Raw genomic sequence first — 18,723 nt, 5'->3', positions numbered from 1 at the left:
GAAAAACATTCAAAATAAAAGTCCGCGTTAAACTTCCCGTTCCATGGCTACTACTACTTCCGGGTCAGCTTCGCTCCATGCAATGACATTGAAACCAAATATTTACGAAATCAAATACAAGGAGTGTGTCTGTGCACGTTTTTTGCTATTCATGCTATGAATTTGTACCAGACATTTACGAAATCAATACGGGGAGTGTGTCTGTGCCAGTTGTTGCTATACATGCTCTGAAAGACAAAGTTGACCGACTTAGTTTTACAATATGACACCAATGTCTACGGGATTCACAGATGAGCGACAGGGCGAAGCACAGGTAAACACGCAACAGAAAGCTGCTCCAGTAACTAAGCTACTGTTCCCTAGCTAGCCTCATCTGTCACTTGCAGTCATTTAACATGCTTACTGCTACTAGCAAGCTGGAGGCTAACTAGTCAACGTTTTCTATGCACTCGAATTCTTGACAACCACAAAAAAAAAAAACGGTTACGTCAATGAATATATGTGTGTGTATATATATATATATATATATATAAAATCAATCAATCAAGGTTCGTTTTTGGGACAGCTAACCCGTGTGTGTGTGTGTATAGAGTCCTGTAGGAATGGACTATATCCCCACAGAAGATGAGAGGAGAGTCTTCAGAGAGTGCAACCAGGAGAGTTTCTGGTACAGGTGTAAGTTACCATGGGCAACACCAGACTCACAAAATAGCAATAGATTTTACAGGAGTCTGTGTTTGACAGGAGTCAAGTTCATGCTCAATATATCATTCCTTCTATGTACAGGTATTGGTGCACATGTGATTCTAACCTGGTTTCTCCCCTCCCTTCCTACAGCCGTGCCCTTCTCAGTGGTCAGCATGCTTGTCACTCAAGGCCTCATCCATAGAGGTAGGCCCACCTCCCATTTCCATCATCACTTTATCTTAGTGTATGATAGTGTATGATCTAGGAGAGCATCTCAATACTCTGATATAGAATAGTAGCTTCCGGTTAGAGATACCGTAATGACACGTGGCGTCCAAGAGGAACGTGCAGAGATGGCAGCCAAAAAGATGGAGGTTTTCTGCAGAGGGCTGCAGATGTATCACACCTATACATCTTTTGAGTGTCTGCAACCCACCTGGTCGACATTTGCCTTTTCTACCATGAATTGGACTAGTGACATCAAGACCGACTCTCCTGTGTTCCTTCCTGTCTTAACCCTGGTGACATCAAGACTGACTCTCCTGTGTTCCTTCCTGTCTTAACCCTGATGACATCAAGACTGACTCTGTGTTCCTTCCTGTCTTAACCCTGGTGACATCAAGACTGACTCTCCTGTGTTCCTTCCTGTGTTTTAGGAGCTCTGACGTTGTCGTCCAGGTTTGGATCTCTCCCTAAAGTGGCCTGTGAGTTCACTGAACACAGATGTTTGTGTATAAAAAAAGTGTGTGTGCATTGTTATTATGAGATTGTAATACAGATGTGTGTGTCCAGTTGCGGGGCTGTGTGGCTACCTGGCAGGGAAGATGTCGTACATGAAACATTGTCAGGAGAAGTTCAAGAGGCTGGAGCACTCCCCTCTGGGAGAAGCACTGAGACAGAGGACCAGACCCAATGCACAGTCAGTAACACACACACTCACTCACTCACTCACTCACTCACTCACTCACTCACTCACTCCACCTCACCTCACGCACTCCTCTTCTCTCTCAGGTCGTCTCAGGGCCCCCAGTCAGAGATGAGTGACCCCGACCAGGTGACCTTTGACCCCATGTTCCAGGCCTCTGACCCCCAGAGCCAGGTACACACACACACACACATTTAAATACTTTCTTTGAATCCACCCATCAAATGTACATTAAAAATGGATCCAAACATTTCAAAGTTCCCTGTATGCATGGCAACCAACAGTACAGGAAGCGCCTCCTTCTCCAAACAGCTAGGCTGCCCACGACAGCTGAAACAGTGCAGTACCTAGCCAACTCCTCTGCCATAGTTATCGTCTCTGTTCTCTCTGGCCCCCCCAGTTCTCTCTGGCCACCCCTGTTCTCTCTGGCCCCCCTGTTCTCTCTGGCCCCCCCTGTTCTCTCTGCCCCCCCCTGTTCTCTCTGCCCCCCTGTTCTCTCTGCCCCCCCTCTGTTCTCTCTGCCCCCCCTGTTCTCTCTGCCCCCCCTCTCCACACAACAACAATATCTGGTATATTTGACACAGAAGAAAAGACATCATCATCAAACCAGCTTCCTGTTACACAAGAGTGGTCAACACAGTCTAGTGTTGTAGTAGCTGGGAGACAGAGTGGTCAACACAGTCTAGTGTTGTAGTAGCTGGGAGACAGAGTGGTCAACACAGTCTAGTGTTGTAGTAGCTGGGAGACAGAGTGGTCAACACAGTCTAGTGTTGTAGTAGCTGGGAGACAGAGTGGTCAACACAGTCTAGTGTTGTAGTAGCTGGGAGACAGAGTGGTCAACACAGTCTAGTGTTGTAGTAGCTGGGAGACAGAGTGGTCAACACAGTCTAGTGTTGTAGTAGCTGGGAGACAGAGTGGTCAACACAGTCTAGTGTTGTAGTAGCTGGGAGACAGAGTGGTCAACACAGTCTAGTGTTGTAGTAGCTGGGAGACAGAGTGGTCAACACAGTCTAGTGTTGTAGTAGCTGGGAGACAGAGTGGTCAACACAGTCTAGTGTTGTAGTAGCTGGGAGACAGAGTGGTCAACACAGTCTAGTGTTGTAGTAGCTGGGAGACAGAGTGGTCAACACAGTCTAGTGTTGTAGTAGCTGGGAGACAGAGTGGTCAACACAGTCTAGTGTTGTAGTAGCTGGGAGACAGAGTGGTCAACACAGTCTAGTGTTGTAGTAGCTGGGAGACAGAGTGGTCAACACAGTCTAGTGTTGTAGTAGCTGGGAGACAGAGTGGTCAACACAGTCTAGTGTTGTAGTAGCTGGGAGACAGAGTGGTCAACACAGTCTAGTGTTGTAGTAGCTGGGAGACAGAGTGGTCAACACAGTCTAGTGTTGTAGTAGCTGGGAGACAGAGTGGTCGACACAGTCTAGTGTTGTAGTAGCTGGGAGACAGAGTGGTCAACACAGCCTCAGTCCAGTGTTGTAGTAGCTGGGAGACAGAGTGGTCGACACAGTCTAGTGTTGTAGTAGCTGGGAGACAGAGTGGTCAACACAGTCTAGTGTTGTAGTAGCTGGGAGACAGAGTGGTCAACACAGTCTAGTGTTGTAGTAGCTGGGAGACAGAGTGGTCAACACAGTCTAGTGTTGTAGTAGCTGGGAGACAGAGTGGTCAAGTGTTGTAGTAGCTGGGAGACAGAGTGGTCAACACAGTCTAGTGTTGTAGTAGCTGGGAGACAGAGTGGTCAGACACAGCCTCAGTCTAGTGTTGTAGTAGCTGGGAGACAGAGTGGTCAACACAGTCTAGTGTTGTAGTAGCTGGGAGACAGAGTGGTCAACACAGTCTAGTGTTGTAGTAGCTGGGAGACAGAGTGGTCAACACAGTCTAGTGTTGTAGTAGCTGGGAGACAGAGTGGTCAACACAGTCTAGTGTTGTAGTAGCTGGGAGACAGAGTGGTCAACACAGTCTAGTGTTGTAGTAGCTGGGAGACAGAGTGGTCAACACAGTCTAGTGTTGTAGTAGCTGGGAGACAGAGTGGTCAACACAGTCTAGTGTTGTAGTAGCTGGGAGACAGAGTGGTCAACACAGTCTAGTGTTGTAGTAGCTGGGAGACAGAGTGGTCAACACAGTCTCAGTCCAGTGTTGTAGTAGCTGGGAGACAGAGTGGTCAACACAGTCTCAGTCCAGTGTTGTAGTAGCTGGGAGACAGAGTGGTCAACACAGCCTCAGTCTAGTGTTGTAGTAGCTGGGAGACAGAGTGGTCAACACAGTCTAGTGTTGTAGTACCTGGGAGACAGAGTGGTCAACACAGTCTCAGTCCAGTGTTGTAGTAGCTGGGAGACAGAGTGGTCGACACAGTCTCAATCCAGTGTTGTAGTAGCTGGGAGACAGAGTGGTCGACACAGTCTAGTGTTGTAGTAGCTGAGAGACAGAGTGGTCGACACAGTCTAGTGTTGTAGTAGCTGGGAGACAGAGTGGTCAACACAGTCTAGTGTTGTAGTAGCTGGGAGACAGAGTGGTCAACACAGTCTAGTGTTGTAGTAGCTGGGAGACAGAGTGGTCGACACAGTCTAGTGTTGTAGTAGCTGGGAGACAGAGTGGTCAACACAGTCTAGTGTTGTAGTAGCTGGGAGACAGAGTAGTAGCTGAGAGACAGAGTGGTCAACACAGTCTCAGTCTAGTGTTGTAGTAGCTGGGAGACAGAGTGGTCAACACAGCCTCAGTCCAGTGTTGTAGTAGCTGGGAGACAGAGTGGTCAACACAGTCTAGTGTTGTAGTAGCTGGGAGACAGAGTGGTCAACACAGTCTCAGTCTAGTGTTGTAGTAGCTGAGAGACAGAGTGGTCAACACAGTCTAGTGTTGTAGTAGCTGGGAGACAGAATGGTCGACACAGTCTAGTGTTGTAGTAGCTGGGAGACAGAGTGGTCAACACAGTCTAGTGTTGTAGTAGCTGGGATACAGAGTGGTCAACACAGTCTAGTGTTGTAGTAGCTGGGAGACAGAGTGGTCGACACAGTCTAGTGTTGTAGTAGCTGGGAGACAGAGTGGTCAACACAGTCTAGTGTTGTAGTAGCTGGGAGACAGAGTGGTCACAGTCACTGGCTCAGTTTTACAGATCAGTCCGTGTCCAACCTGATCTCCCGTCATTCCAACACCACGTGTTCCGTGTAAGTGTTCCCGGTTTGATTGTGTGTGTCAGGTCCCACCCAACGCCAGAGACTATGGATACAGTGACGCCCCCACCGCCGCACAGGCCAGCCGCACCGCTGCAGACATCGACCACAACATGCCAGGTAACCGTGGAAGCAAGTAGTAACCTAACTACAGTTGTTAACCATGACAACCCTCCAACGGTATCCTCCTCGTTAGAACTGCCTGATTTAACCTCAGTCTGACCCCCCCCCCCCACACCCTCCACACCTCTCCTCCTGCAGCTCAACCTCTGACCTCTAACCTGTATTTCTTGAATGTCTGTCCCCTGCAGCCCAGGGTCGTTTTCACTAGGAACCGAGCCGGGAAGGGTGCAGGGTGAAGTTGGCTCTAGACACTGATCTTAGGTCAGTTGCAAAATATTTAAAAAAAAACACAACATGCAACAATTTCTGAGTTACTGTTCATATAAGGAAATTAGTCAATTGATATAAATTCATTAGGCCCTAATTTATGGGTTTCACAGGACTGGGAATACGGATACCTTTAAAAAAGTAGGGGCTTGGATCAGAAAACCACTCACTATCTGGTGTGACCACCATTTGCCTCTTCAATGGCTGTGCAAAGTTGTTGGAAATTGGCGGGAGCTGCAACACACTGTGGTAGACGGGTCTTTCCAGAGCATTCTAAACATGCTCAACGTCTGGTGTACGCAGGTCGTGGAACTGGGACATGTTCAGCTTCTGAGAATTGGTTACAGATCTTTGTGCCATATGGGGGCGGGTCATTATCATGCTGAAACATGAGGTGATGGCGGTGGATGAATGGCACGACAATGGGCCTCAGGATCTCGTCACGGTATCTCTGTGCATTCAGATTGCCATTCATAAAATGCGATTGTGCAAACTGGGATGGGCCTATCTGAATTTGTCAAATAAAAAAGTGCTTGTGTTCTTTTTCCTGACCTGTCACCTCTGACCCCTGAAGCCCAATTGTTCCAATATGACGAGGAGCCCAGGAGGGAGCCAATCATGTACGAGGACTTCTAACCTTTACCCTCAAACCTCTGCCCCCCTCCAGCCCAGTCGTTCCTGGATGACGAGGAGCCCAGGAGGGAGCCAATCATGTACGAGGACTTCTAACCTTTACCCTCAAACCTCTGCCCCCCTCCAGCCCAGTCGTTCCTGGATGACGATGAGCCCAGGAGGAAGCCCATCATGTACGAGGACCTAAGGAACAAGAACCGAGAAACCTATGAGGTCACGCTTACCCAGAAGGCTGAGACGCTGCTCAAACCAGAGTCTGACCGGCCAGGGAGGACCGCCCCCAAGAAGGATGGTGAGTCAGTGGTTGTGTCCCAAATGGCACCCTATTCCCTATATAGTGCACTACTTTAGACCAGAGTTGGCACCCTATTCCCTATATAGTGCACTACTTTAGACAGGTGTCCTATGGCACCCTATCTCCCTACATAGTGCACTACTTTAGACCAGAGCCCTATGGCACCCTATTCCCTATATAGTGCACTACTTTAGACCAGAGCCCTATGGCACCCTATTCCCTATATAGTGCACTACTTTAGACAGGAGTCCTATGGCACCCTATTCCCTATATAGTGCACTACTTTAGATCAGAGCCCTATGGCACCCTATTCCCTATATAGTGCACTACTTTAGACCAGAGCCCTATGGCACCCTATTCCCTATATAGTGCACTACTTTAGACCAGAGCCCTATGGCACCCTATTCCCTATATAGTGCACTACTTTAGACCAGAGTTGGCACCCTATTCCCTATATAGTGCACTACTTTAGACCAGAGCCCTATGGCACCCTATTCCCTATATAGTGCACTACTTTAGACAGGAGTCCTATGGCACCCTATTCCCTATATAGTGCACTACTTTAGACCAGAGCCCTATGGCACACTATTCCCTATATAGTGCACTACTTTAGACCAGAGCCCTATGGCACCCTATTCCCTATATAGTGCACTACTTTAGACCAGAGCCCTATGGCACCCTATTCCCTATATAGTGCACTACTTTAGACCAGAGTTGGCACCCTATTCCCTATATAGTGCACTACTTTAGACCAGAGCCCTATGGCACCCTATTCCCTATATAGTGCACTACTTTAGATCAGAGCCCTATTGCACCCTATTCCCTATATAGTGCACTACTTTAGACCAGAGCCCTATGGCACCCTATTCCCTATATCGTGCACTACTTTAGACCAGAGCCCTATGGCACCCTATTCCCTATATAGTGCACTACTTTAGACCAGAGCCCTATGGCACCCTATTCCCTATATAGTGCACTACTTTAGACCAGAGTTGGCACCCTATTCCCTATATAGTGCACTACTTTAGAACAGAGCCCTATGGGACCCTATTCCCTATATAGTGCACTACTTTAGACCAGAACCCTATTGCACCCTATTCCCTATATAGTGCACTACTTTAGACCAGAGCCCTATGGCACTCTATTCCCTATATAGTGCACTACTTTAGACCAGAGTTGGCACCCTATTCCCTATATAGTGCACTACTTTAGACCAGAGCCCTATGGCACCCTATTCCCTATATAGTGCACTACTTTAGACCAGAGTTGGCACCCTATTCCCTATATAGTGCACTACTTTAGACCAGAGCCCTATGGCACCCTATTCCCTATATAGTGCACTACTTTAGACCAGAGCCCTATGGCACCCTATTCCCTATATAGTGCACTACTTTAGACCAGAGCCCTATGGCACCCTATTCCCTATATAGTGCACTACTTTAGACCAGAGTTGGCACCCTATTCCCTATATAGTGCACTACTTTAGACCAGACCCCTATGGCACCCTATTCCCTATATAGTGCACTACTTTAGATCAGAGCCCTATGGCACCCTATTCCCAATATAGTGCACTACTTTAGACCAGAGCCCTATGGCACCCTATTCCCTATATAGTGCACTACTTTAGACCAGAGTTTGCACCCTATTCCCTATATAGTGCACTCTAGACCAGAGCCCTAATGGGTTTTATCATCCCTTCATCGTCTCCTCTCTTTTAGCAGGGAAGAAGAACGTCTACGGAGACAGCTTGGAGGAGTGAGTCTCTCCATCTGTTATCACTGACGGTGCTGATTGGACTACAATACCCACAAACCCCTTCTGGTTGCTTTGCTATTATTTACGTCTCAATATATGAATGTATGGGATAATCTCAATTGCATTTCCTTGATTCCTTGCGTCCTCTCTCCTCAAACCCCATTGGATGAGGAGGTCAGGGGGTAGGCAGGTAGCCTAGGGGTAAAGAGCGTTGGGCCAGTAACCAAAAGGTTGCTGGTTCAAATCCCCAAACCAACTAGGTGACAAAAAAAAATCAGTCAACATGCTGTTGAGCAAGGAAATTAACAACAATTGCTCCTGTAAATTGCTCTCAATAAGTGTCTGATAAATTAATTAAATATTTTTTTTTTAAATTAGGCCCCCCCCCCCCCCTCCTTGCTAGGAATCAAGGAAAGGAGATTCTCCCATTTGTCTGTCTGATTGTGTCTTTTGAAAACATGTCAATAAACCCAATTGGTTTTGAAATAACGTTGTCTTTTTGTGTGTCTATCAATCAGAGAATGATAAGAGGCCTCTATTGGCCAAATGGCCTTTCCAATTCATTGGCAGATACCTCCTGTGTTTTGTTGTTTTATTGCAGAAAAAAAACAGTATACATACACAAGAAGAAATACAAACAGACAATGATAACATGTGCCTGGGGGGGGGTACAACACATTATACAAAGAACTTAAAAGAACACACATTGATTGTTTTAACGGCTTTCTTATCAGAAGATTGTAGAATGGTCTTAATGTACTGCTGGAATTCCTTAAAGAAATCATGGTTTGTTATTAGTGAATTTACATTTATGTATATGATATTTGGACATTAGCATAATTAGATTTGAGGTAAAAATTGGTTTTCCTTATCCTTATTATAGTTTAGGAAACGGAGCAGCACATTCTCCCATTTAAAAAAAAAACACAACAAAAGTAAATCAAAAACAATGAATATCTTGCCATTTCTTTACACGTAGACAACGCAATAATAAATGCAAAACTGTTTCTGGATGCTCAACACAAAGTACAGTTCATGTTAATGTATTTTTTTTTTTAAATAGTTTCTGCAGGTAATGATTCCCAGGGTCATACTTATGGATCATTCTGAAAAAGAGACCTCTTTCACCTTGTTAAACAAGCAGGTATTTGTGTGGTAATAACAATCCTTATGCATTTAAAAAGTTGTCTCGTCAGCAGGATACGATTATTAACCCGTTCTTTAAAAAATACTTATTTCTATACAAAATGTTGTTCCAAATGAAATACCTATACGGGGGATTTTTTGTTGTTGTATATATTAACAACCACGCTAAGAATACTTGTCTATAAAAAGCAGATCATTTAGTTAGGAATATTATCAACGGACACCACCTCCTGGTGACCCTGTAGGAGTCATGTCCAACCGCGTCATCAAGATGGATCAGCCAATCGTGAAGAAAATCTACAAACAAGAATGAGATTGCCTCAGTGGTGCTGCCACAGAAGCAATAATGGCACAAGATAAATCCTCTATCTATATGGTTGCAATCTGCCAACCTATGGTCGATAAACCAATAGGCAGTATGGATTGAAACATGTCGTTTTTAAATGCACATTTTTATTTCACCTCTATGGGATCAGTGTCCCTAAACTGGCCCTAATGGTATGAGAATGAAGAAAGCAACAGGCAACTTTCCGGGACATTGACATGTCTTATATATGGGCAGAAAGCTTCAATTCTAGTTAATCCACCTGCACTGTCCAATTTACAGTAGCCATTACAGTGGAAAAAATACCATGCTATTGTTTGAGGAGAGTGCACAACAACAAAACACTCATCACGGCAACTGGGTTTGATACATTCACCTCTGAAGGTAAATAATGTACTTTACAATCCAGTAGTCTTGCTCTGATTTGTCATCCTGACGATCTCTGAGATAAAATGTAGCATGGTTTTGTTTGATAAAATCAATTTTTTATATTCAAATGTAGGAACTGGGTTCTACAGTTTTAACCCCTGCTGTCTCTGGCCCCACAACCACGCCGCTCGGCCATCTAGATGTGTGAAGGTTAGTGTTTTTTTCTGTAGGGAAGCTAATTATCCTTCATTTATGACATTCCTGGGGGTGTGTAAACTTGAATTGTTTTATTACCATAGCATTTTTGTATGTTCTCTATAGTTATGTACTTAAACATGTATCAATTGGCCAATTTGGCACATTTGGGAAAACTCCTGGCAGACCTGATACAAAATATTGTGTTGTAAATCAAATGCTTCACTGGATCAGTCTGAAACTTTGTACACCCACTGCTGCCATCTGGTGGCCAAAATCTAAATTACAACTAAACTGCCTATGGCCTTTCTTTTGGGTTTCAAAGATGATAAAAAATAAAATAGAAAACGCATGTTTTTTGGTTTGTATTATCTTTTACCTGATCTAATGTGTTATATTCTCCTACAAGAATTTCACATCCTTTCAAATGGTATCAAAAATATGCATATATTTTTTTTTAACTAGGTAAGTCACTTAAAAACAAATTCTTATTTACAATTACGGCCTACACCCCTGGACAAACCCTCTCCTACCCCGGACGATGCTGGGCCAATTGTGTTTCGCCCTACAGCCTGGGAACGAACCAGGGTCTGTAGTGACGCCATTGCAATGCCATAGACCGCCGCGCCACTCAGGAAGCCATAAAAGCCACATAGCTCAGTAGCTACAACTAATTGAAACAATTGCTTTCCTGTATACGGTTGTTTCATACGATACAGCTTTAGTGGTATGGAAAGAAGGAAGAGGGTTTAGCTCATGTATGATCATCATGGTAACAAGTAGGCCTAATAAACTCAACTGAATCACATGTCCGTTCTTTACTGCAACCATAAATAAATTACAAATAGCTACATACTTTAACCAAGAACATACGATAGCTCGCTACTGTCGGATAAATGTGTTGAGATATTTATATGTAGAATAGAAAGCCATTTTGCACACAGAATACTTTCTGTGGAATTCCTGAATCGATGACGAAAGAACGTCTCTCTCCTTCCGGTTTCGGGGCACTGCGGCGGATGTTGATATTCTGTTTTGGAGACCACAACCAGAGTTAGCTAGCGAGCTTTCGTCGTTGCCGGAGTTTTTTTTGTTAGTTGTTGTTTGGTTGTTGTCTGACTTTTTTTTAATCGTTTATCAACCGGGGGAAGGAACCCACTCCCCAAACGACGGCACCGTGTCTCTCCCGGCGCCTCACCGGGGAAACGCGAGGCCGAGTCGTGCGATGATGGAGGACTTCGACGAGATCTACGAGGAGGAGGAGGAGGAAGAGGAGGACGAGGAGAGGGCCGCGGAGGAACAGCTGTTGAAGTACGCTCCAGACCCGGTGGTCGTCCGAGGATCTGGCCACGTCACTGTGTAAGAAACCGGCAGGGCTCGGGTGGGGAAAGACCCAAGCACCCGTTAGTTGTCATAAAATAACGCGAACTAGATAACGAAAGTTACACTACGGCATTAACTAGCTTGTTAGCGGAAAGCTAAGCTAACGTAATCAGGTCGGTGTATTTACGATAACAGGGCCAAGAAACTAGCCTATTAGCATGGCAACAATAACTATTAACGCGCTAACATGACCTAGTTTATGTAGTTCGGACCATAAAATGACTATATATATATATATATACACACCGTAACTACCTGGTTAACTAAATATACTTTCCATATGTGGTTTAGTCAAACAGATAAAATAGCCCCTCATCCCTTGAGTGACATTCTATCTAGTTGTGTGCATCAAATAATGCATTTACTTATCATGTTCTTGTCCCCGAAGGTTTGGACTCAGTAACAAGTTTGAGTCAGAGTTCCCATCGGCACTTACAGGGAAGGTGAGTCATGGAAAGTCCACACATTTTCTGTAAATCTGCCATTTTCGACGTGTGTCCCTCAGAGTTTTAACGAGTGCAGGTTGCCAGGTGTGCATCAATCATGATTGTATGTATTTTTTTGTGTTGGGATAGCGTTGAGGTGCCACTTGTTGGGAACAACCACCATACCTGGCAACCCTGCATTTCCAGCTAGAGACAGACTCTGAGAGAATACCTTGCAAACGGCACTTTTACACTATCGTAACTTTGTAGTATTGTATTTGCCACTTTAAAATATGAAGATCCACCTGAATTATTTGTAATAGTCATGTGTTTATTAGCAGGTAATATTGACTCCCCCCAGGACAGCTAACTAGCTTTCCTGGAGACGTTGAAAGTGTGCAGGTCTCCCCAGCAGAATCTTGTGTGTTTTGATTCCATCCTCAGACAAGCTCACTCTCCCTACTTGTTTCATGTATATGACCCGATTTGAGTATTTCCCCTGTCTGTCCTCTAGGTGGCGCCAGAGGAGTTCAAGGCCAGTATAAACCGTGTTAACGGCTGTCTGAAGAAGACGCTGCCAGTGAATGTGCGTTGGCTGCTGTGTGGCTGTCTCTGTTGCTGCTGTACACTGGGCTTCAGTCTCTGGCCCGTCATCTGTCTGAGCAAAAGGGTGGGAGACACAAACACACACACACACACTGAGATACACACACAGACATATACACACAGACCATCCCTCTGCGTACCATACTCAAGGTTACCTGTCTCTCTCCTCCTCAGACACAGAGATCAATGGAGAAGCTGTTGGATTGGGAGAACAGCAGACTGTACCACAAGGTGTGTAGGGGTGGGAGGAGGGCCGGGAGAGGTAGTTAAGTTTGACTGATCTCTCCCTCTCTTTTTCTCCTCTTCCCTCTCCTCTCTCCCCCTCCTCCCTCTCCTCTCTCCCCCCCTCCCTCTCCTCTCCCCCCTCCCTCTCCTCTCCCCCTCCCCTCTCCCTCTCCTCCCCCCCCTCCCTCCCTCTCCCCCCCTCCCTCTCCTCTCTCCCCCCCCCCCTCTCCCTCTCTCTCCCTCCCCCCCTCCCTCTCCCCTCCCTCCCTCTCTCTCTCCCCTCCCTCTCTCACTCCCTCTCTCCCTCACTCCCTCTCTCCCTCACTCCCTCTCTCTCTCCCTTTCCTTCCCGCTCTCAGCTGTGTTTGCATTGGAGGCTGAGCAAGAGGAAGTGTGAAACCAACAACATGATGGAATATGTGAGAACACACACACACACACATGATGGAGTACATGAGTAATGCACACACACACTTTGAATAAACTCTCTCTCTCCCCCCCCTCAGGTAATCCTGATAGAGTTCCTACCCAAGATCCCCATTTTCAGACCTGACTAGCTCTCCGCGGGCCCATCAACATCCTCCCGTGGTGCCTCTCTTCACTCGGCCCAGTCACCTCTCCAAAATGGCCTCCTCTTTCCTCCCCTAACCAGGCCCATACCCCTAAAACAACACCTAAAACAACACCACCATTTAGTGTTTACTGGACATTATCTAACTTCTCTATCTAGCCCCACTATATACCCAGAAAACACCTGTTTACACCCTAAAGCCCCTCCCCTTCTCTGATGTCAACCTTCGACCCCTGATCTGTTGGAGGAGACGTGGCCTTTTGACCCCCCGGGGTGGCCATGTTGACTGTCATCGGTCTGTGGGTCATCATGGGAGACCCAGCTCAGAAAGGGTGTAAACGGTACCATAGAACTGTGGAACTGGAGAAAGTGGACTCCTAATTTTGGACCTGCAACGATGGACCTCCTCTTCACAGCCCTTCCCTGTACACGAGGCACAATCTTTACTCAGATTTATACCCCCGTTATATTGTACCCCAACCTGAACTATGAGACACTCTGTGCCGTTGGAACAGTTGATATTATACTCTGTTCTAGAACCTCTATGGAACCGCTGAGGTGACAATCAATGGATTAGCTACGGAACTTCTACAGAACTTCAATGGAACTAATATCGAACATTGACAGAACTTCAATGGATTAGCTACGGAACTTCTACAGAACTTCAATGGAACTAATATCGAACATTGACAGAACTTCAATGGATTAGCAAACGGAACAGCTATGGAACTGACAGAACATCATTAGAACAGCTATGGAACTAACAGAACATCATTAGAACGGCTATGGAACTCCCAACGGAACGTCATTGGGCTCCCGAGTGGCGCAGCGTTCTAACACACTGCATCTCAGTGTAAGAGGCGTCACCGCAGTACCTGGTTCGAATTCGGGCTGTATCACATCCGCCCGTGATTGGGAGTCCCATAGGGCGGCGCACAATTGGCCCAGCGTCGTCCGGGTTTGGCCGGGGTAGGCCGTCATTGTAAATAATAATTTGTTCTTTAAATGACTTGCCTAGTTAAATAAAGGTGAAATACAAATGGAGCATTGGTAGAACAGTTGTGGGACTTGAAACATCATTCGCCTTTTGACTGGTCATAGTATCGGTAGAGAACAGCCAAACTAACCACAGTGGGTCAGTAGAGAGAACAGCCAAACTAACCACAGTGGGTCAGTAGAGAGAACAGCCAAACTAACCACAGTGGGTCAGTAGAGAACAGCCAAACTAACCACAGTGGGTCAGTAGAGAGAACAGCCAAACTAACCACAGTGGGTCAGTAGAGAGAACAGCCAAACTAACCACAGTGGGTCAGTAGAGAGAACAGCCAAACTAACCACAGTGGGTCAGTAGAGAGAACAGTCAAACTAACCACAGTGGGTCAGTAGAGAGAACAGTCAAACTAACCACAGTGGGTCAGTAGAGAGAACAGCCAAACTAACCACAGTGGGTCAGTAGAGAGAACAGCCAAACTAACCACAGTGGGTCAGTAGAGAGAACAGCCAAACTAACCACAGTGGGTCGGTAGAGAGAACAGCCAAACTAACCACAGTGGGTCGGTAGAGAGAACAGCCAAACTAACCACAGTGGGTCGGTAGAGAGAACAGCCAAACTAACCACAGTGGATCGGTAGAGAGAACAGCCAAACTAACCACAGTGGGTCGGTAGAGAGAACAGCCAAACTAACCACAGTGGGTCGGTAGAGAGAACAGCCAAACTAGCCACAGTGGGTCAGTAGAGAGAACAGCCAAACTAACCACAGTGGATCAGTAGAGAGAACAGCCAAACTAACCACAGTGGATCGGTAGAGAGAACAGCCAAACTAACCACAGTGGATCGGTAGAGAGAACAGCCAAACTAACCACAGTGGATCAGTAGAGAGAACAGCCAAACTAACCACAGTGGATCGGTAGAGAGAACAGCCAAACTAACCACAGTGGATCGGTAGAGAGAACAGCCAAACTAACCACAGTGGGTCGGTAGAGAGAACAGCCAAACTAACCACAGTGGGTCGGTAGAGAGAACAGCCAACCACAGTGGGTCAGTAGAGAGAACAGCCAAACTAACCACAGCGGGTCAGTAGAGAGAACAGCCAAACTAACCACAGTGGGTCGGTAGAGAGAACAGCCAAACTAACCACAGTGGGTCAGTAGAGAGAACAGCCAAACTAACCACAGTGGGTCAGTAGAGAGAACAGCCAAACTAACCACAGTGGGTCGGTAGAGAGAACAGCCAAACTAACCACAGTGGGTCAGTAGAGAGAACAGCCAAACTAACCACAGTGGGTCAGTAGAGAGAACAGCCAAACTAACCACAGTGGGTCAGTAGAGAGAACAGCCAAACTAGCCACAGTGGGTCAGTAGAGAGAACAGCCAAACTAACCACAGTGGGTCAGTAGAGAGAACAGCCAAACTAGCCACAGTGGGTCAGTAGAGAGAACAGCCAAACTAAACACTGTGTGTCAGCTACATGAAACCCCCGAATCTCTCTCTGCGTCCACTCAAACTAGTCTTTGTCCCAAATGGCATCCTGTTCCTCTATTACCTAACAGGGATCTGGCCAAAAATAGGGTACAATCTAGACTAGAGAATAGACTGCTATTTCAGATGGTAATCCTAGACTCTCCCCATCTCCTCCAATAGGGTGTAATTTCAGATGGTAATCCTACCCCCCCCATCTCCTCCAATAGGGTGTCATTTCAGATGGTAACCCTACCCCCCCCCCATCTCCTCCAATAGGGTGTCATTTCAGATGGTAATCCTACCCCCCCCCCATCTCCTCCAATAGGGTGTCATTTCAGATGGTAACCCTACCCCCCCCCCCTCCCATCTCCTCCAATAGGGTGTCATTTCAGATGGTAACCCCCCCCCCTCATCTCCTCCAATAGGGTGTCATTTCAGATGGTAATCCTACCCCCCCCCCCCATCTCCTCCAATAGGGTGTCATTTCAGATGGTAACCCCCCCCCCTCATCTCCTCCAATAGGGTGTCATTTCAGATGGTAATCCTACCCCCCCCTCCCCCCCCCATCTCCTCCAGTAGGGTGTCATTTCAGATGGTAACTCTACCCCCCCCCCCCCATCTCCTCCAATAGGGTGTCATTTCAGATGGTAATCCTACCCCCCCCCCATCTCCTCCAATAGGGTGTCATTTCAGATGGTAATCCTACCCCCCCCCCATCTCCTCCAATAGGGTGTCATTTCAGATGGTAATCCTACCCCCCCCTCCCATCTCCTCCAATAGGGTGTCATTTCAGATGGTAATCCTACCCCCCCCATCTCCTTCAATAGGGTGTCATTTCAGATGGTAATCCTACCCCCCCATCTCCTTCAATAGGGTGTCATTTCAGATGGTAATCCTACCCCCATCTCCTTCAATAGGGTGTCATTTCAGATGGTAATCCTACCCCCCCCCCATCTCCTTCAATAGGGTGTCATTTCAGATGGTAATCCTACCCCCCCAACTCCTTCAATTGGGTGTCATTTCAGATGGTAATCCTACCCCCTCCTCCTCATGTCCTCCAATAGGGTGTCATTTCAGATGGTAACCCCCCCCTCCCATCTCCTCCAATAGGGTGTCATTTCAGATGGTAACCCCCCCTCCCATCTCCTCCAATAGGGTGTCATTTCAGATGGTAACCCCCCCCTCATCTCCTCCAATAGGGTGTCATTTCAGATGGTAATCCTACCCCCCCCCCCCATCTCCTCCAATAGGGTGTCATTTCAGATGGTAACCCCCCCTCATCTCCTCCAATAGGGTGTCATTTCAGATGGTAATCCTACCCCCCCTCCCATCTCCTCCAATAGGGTGTCATTTCAGATGGTAATCCTACCCCCCATCTCCTTCAATAGGGTGTCATTTCAGATGGTAATCCTACCCCCCCCCATCTCCTTCAATAGGGTGTCATTTCAGATGGTAATCCTACCCCCCATCTCCTTCAATAGGGTGTCATTTCAGATGGTAATCCTACCCCCCCCCCCATCTCCTTCAATAGGGTGTCATTTCAGATGGTAATCCTACCCCCCATCTCCTTCAATAGGGTGTCATTTCAGATGGTAATCCTACCCCCCCCTCCTCATGTCCTCCAATAGGGTGTCATTTCAGATGGTAACCCCCCTCCCATCTCCTCCAATAGGGTGTCATTTCAGATGGTAACCCCCCTCCCATCTCCTCCAATAGGGTGTCATTTCAGATGGTAACCCCCCTCATCTCCTCCAATAGGGTGTCATTTCAGATGGTAATCCTACCCCCCCATCTCCTCCAATAGGGTGTCATTTCAGATGGTAACCCCCCCCCCTCATCTCCTCCAATAGGGTGTCATTTCAGATGGTAATCCTCCCCCCCCCCCCCCCATCTCCTCCAATCCCCCCCCCATCTCCTCCAATAGGGTGTCATTTCAGATGGTAATCCTACCCCCCCCATCTCCTCCAATAGGGTGTCATTTCAGATGGTAATCCTACCCCCTCCCATCTCCTCCAATAGGGTGTCATTTCAGATGGTAATCCTACCCCCCTCCCATCTCCTCCAATAGGGTGTCATTTCAGATGGTAATCCTACCCCCCCCCCCCCCCCATCTCCTCCAATAGGGTGTCATTTCAGATGGTAACCCTACCCCCCCCCTCATCTCCTCCAATAGGGTGTCATTTCAGATGGTAATCCAACCCCCCCCCCCCCCCATCTCCTCCAATAGGGTGTCATTTTAGATGGTAATCCTAGACTCCCTCATCTCCTCCAGTAGGGTGTCATTTCAGATGGTAATCCTAATCCCCCCCCCTCATCTCCTCCAGTGGGGTGTCATTTCAGATCGTAATCCTAACCCCCCCCTCATCTCCTCCAGTGGGGTGTCGTTTCAGATGGTAACCCCCCCCCCATCTCCTCCAATAGGGGTCATTTCAGATGGTAACTCTACCCCCCCCCATCTCCTCCAATAGGGTTTCATTTCAGATGGTAATCCTCGACTCTCCTATCCATCATCTCTGCACACGAGACTCACCTCTAAACCAGAGACAATCACACAAACTGTCCGACTATACTGAATGGTCGTACCCTCAAATGGCACCCTTCTCCTTATACAACACACTACTACTACTACTACTCCCACAGCTCTGGTCTAAAGTAGTGCACTTCATAGGGAGCAGGGTACCAGTTGGGATTAGAGCCTATTTGTATTGACCCGTATGCTACACCCGGACATGGGCCGATTTCCTGTATCCATGACGCTGGTTTGCAGGGTCAGCCTGGCGACCGTTGCCTAGCGACGGGGAGAACTGATTGTTTTTTCTTCACCTTGTTTTTGTTTTACCTGTTCTGTGACAAGGGACCGTGGATGTTTTTTTGCATTTACTGCTCTCTCTGTGTGTGGGTGTGTGTGTGTGACAAGGGACCGTGGATGTTTTTTTGCATTTACTGCTCTCTCTGTGTGTGTGTGTGTGTGTGTGTGTCTCATTTTGAATGTGTGTGTATTAGATTAATGCTAACAGGTTTCCCTGACAACCAACGGTGAACAGACAGAAGCGTGGTGGAATACTCACCTGAGTTAAAGGGTGTGTCCTAAATGGTACCCTTTTCCCTGTGTAGTGCACTATCTTTGACCAGTAATACACTAGATAGTGACTAGGGGGCCATTTTATAA

At 47.0% G+C, this 18,723-nt stretch overlaps 2 protein-coding genes across 3 annotated transcripts; both read left to right on the top strand.

Annotated features, from left to right (window-relative positions):
• Positions 1 to 44: 44 nt before the first annotated feature.
• Positions 45 to 8,338, top strand: LOC135538195 (OCIA domain-containing protein 1-like). 2 transcript variants are annotated; one of them, XM_064964165.1, is made up of 9 exons: positions 45 to 313; positions 591 to 675; positions 838 to 891; positions 1,344 to 1,391; positions 1,480 to 1,606; positions 1,699 to 1,786; positions 4,803 to 4,896; positions 5,927 to 6,091; positions 7,816 to 8,338. In XM_064964165.1, exons 1-9 carry the CDS (start codon positions 263 to 265, stop codon positions 7,851 to 7,853), a joined length of 750 nt encoding a protein of 249 aa, XP_064820237.1. In that variant the 5' UTR covers positions 45 to 262; the 3' UTR covers positions 7,854 to 8,338. The 2 variants fall into 2 exon arrangements, with proteins under 2 accessions (XP_064820237.1, XP_064820236.1); XM_064964164.1 differs by having other exon boundaries at positions 7,813 to 8,338.
• Positions 8,339 to 10,895: 2,557 nt separating this feature from the next.
• Positions 10,896 to 14,138, top strand: LOC135538196 (cysteine-rich hydrophobic domain-containing protein 2-like). The gene is made up of 6 exons (XM_064964166.1): positions 10,896 to 11,243; positions 11,656 to 11,710; positions 12,207 to 12,362; positions 12,473 to 12,529; positions 12,883 to 12,942; positions 13,030 to 14,138. Exons 1-6 carry the CDS (start codon positions 11,110 to 11,112, stop codon positions 13,078 to 13,080), a joined length of 513 nt encoding a protein of 170 aa, XP_064820238.1. The 5' UTR covers positions 10,896 to 11,109; the 3' UTR covers positions 13,081 to 14,138.
• The last annotated feature ends 4,585 nt before the right edge of the window (positions 14,139 to 18,723 follow it).

This window comes from Oncorhynchus masou, unplaced genomic scaffold (genome assembly GCF_036934945.1).
Source record: "Oncorhynchus masou masou isolate Uvic2021 unplaced genomic scaffold, UVic_Omas_1.1 unplaced_scaffold_930, whole genome shotgun sequence".
Taxonomy (NCBI): Eukaryota; Metazoa; Chordata; class Actinopteri; order Salmoniformes; family Salmonidae; genus Oncorhynchus; species Oncorhynchus masou.
This window is presented reverse-complemented; position numbering and strand designations above follow the sequence as displayed.

Coding starts and splice junctions, on each gene's coding strand:
- LOC135538195 (XM_064964164.1), top strand. CDS start 263: ATGACACCAATGTCTACGGGATTCACAGATGAGCGACAGGGCGAAGCA. Junction 892..1,343: donor TCAAGGCCTCATCCATAGAG/GTAGGCCCACCT, acceptor CCTGTGTTTTAG/GAGCTCTGACGTTGTCGTCC. Junction 6,092..7,812: donor GACCGCCCCCAAGAAGGATG/GTGAGTCAGTGG, acceptor CCTCTCTTTTAG/CAGGGAAGAAGAACGTCTAC.
- LOC135538196 (XM_064964166.1), top strand. CDS start 11,110: ATGATGGAGGACTTCGACGAGATCTACGAGGAGGAGGAGGAGGAAGAG. Junction 12,530..12,882: donor ACAGCAGACTGTACCACAAG/GTGTGTAGGGGT, acceptor TCCCGCTCTCAG/CTGTGTTTGCATTGGAGGCT. Junction 12,943..13,029: donor CCAACAACATGATGGAATAT/GTGAGAACACAC, acceptor CCCCCCCCTCAG/GTAATCCTGATAGAGTTCCT.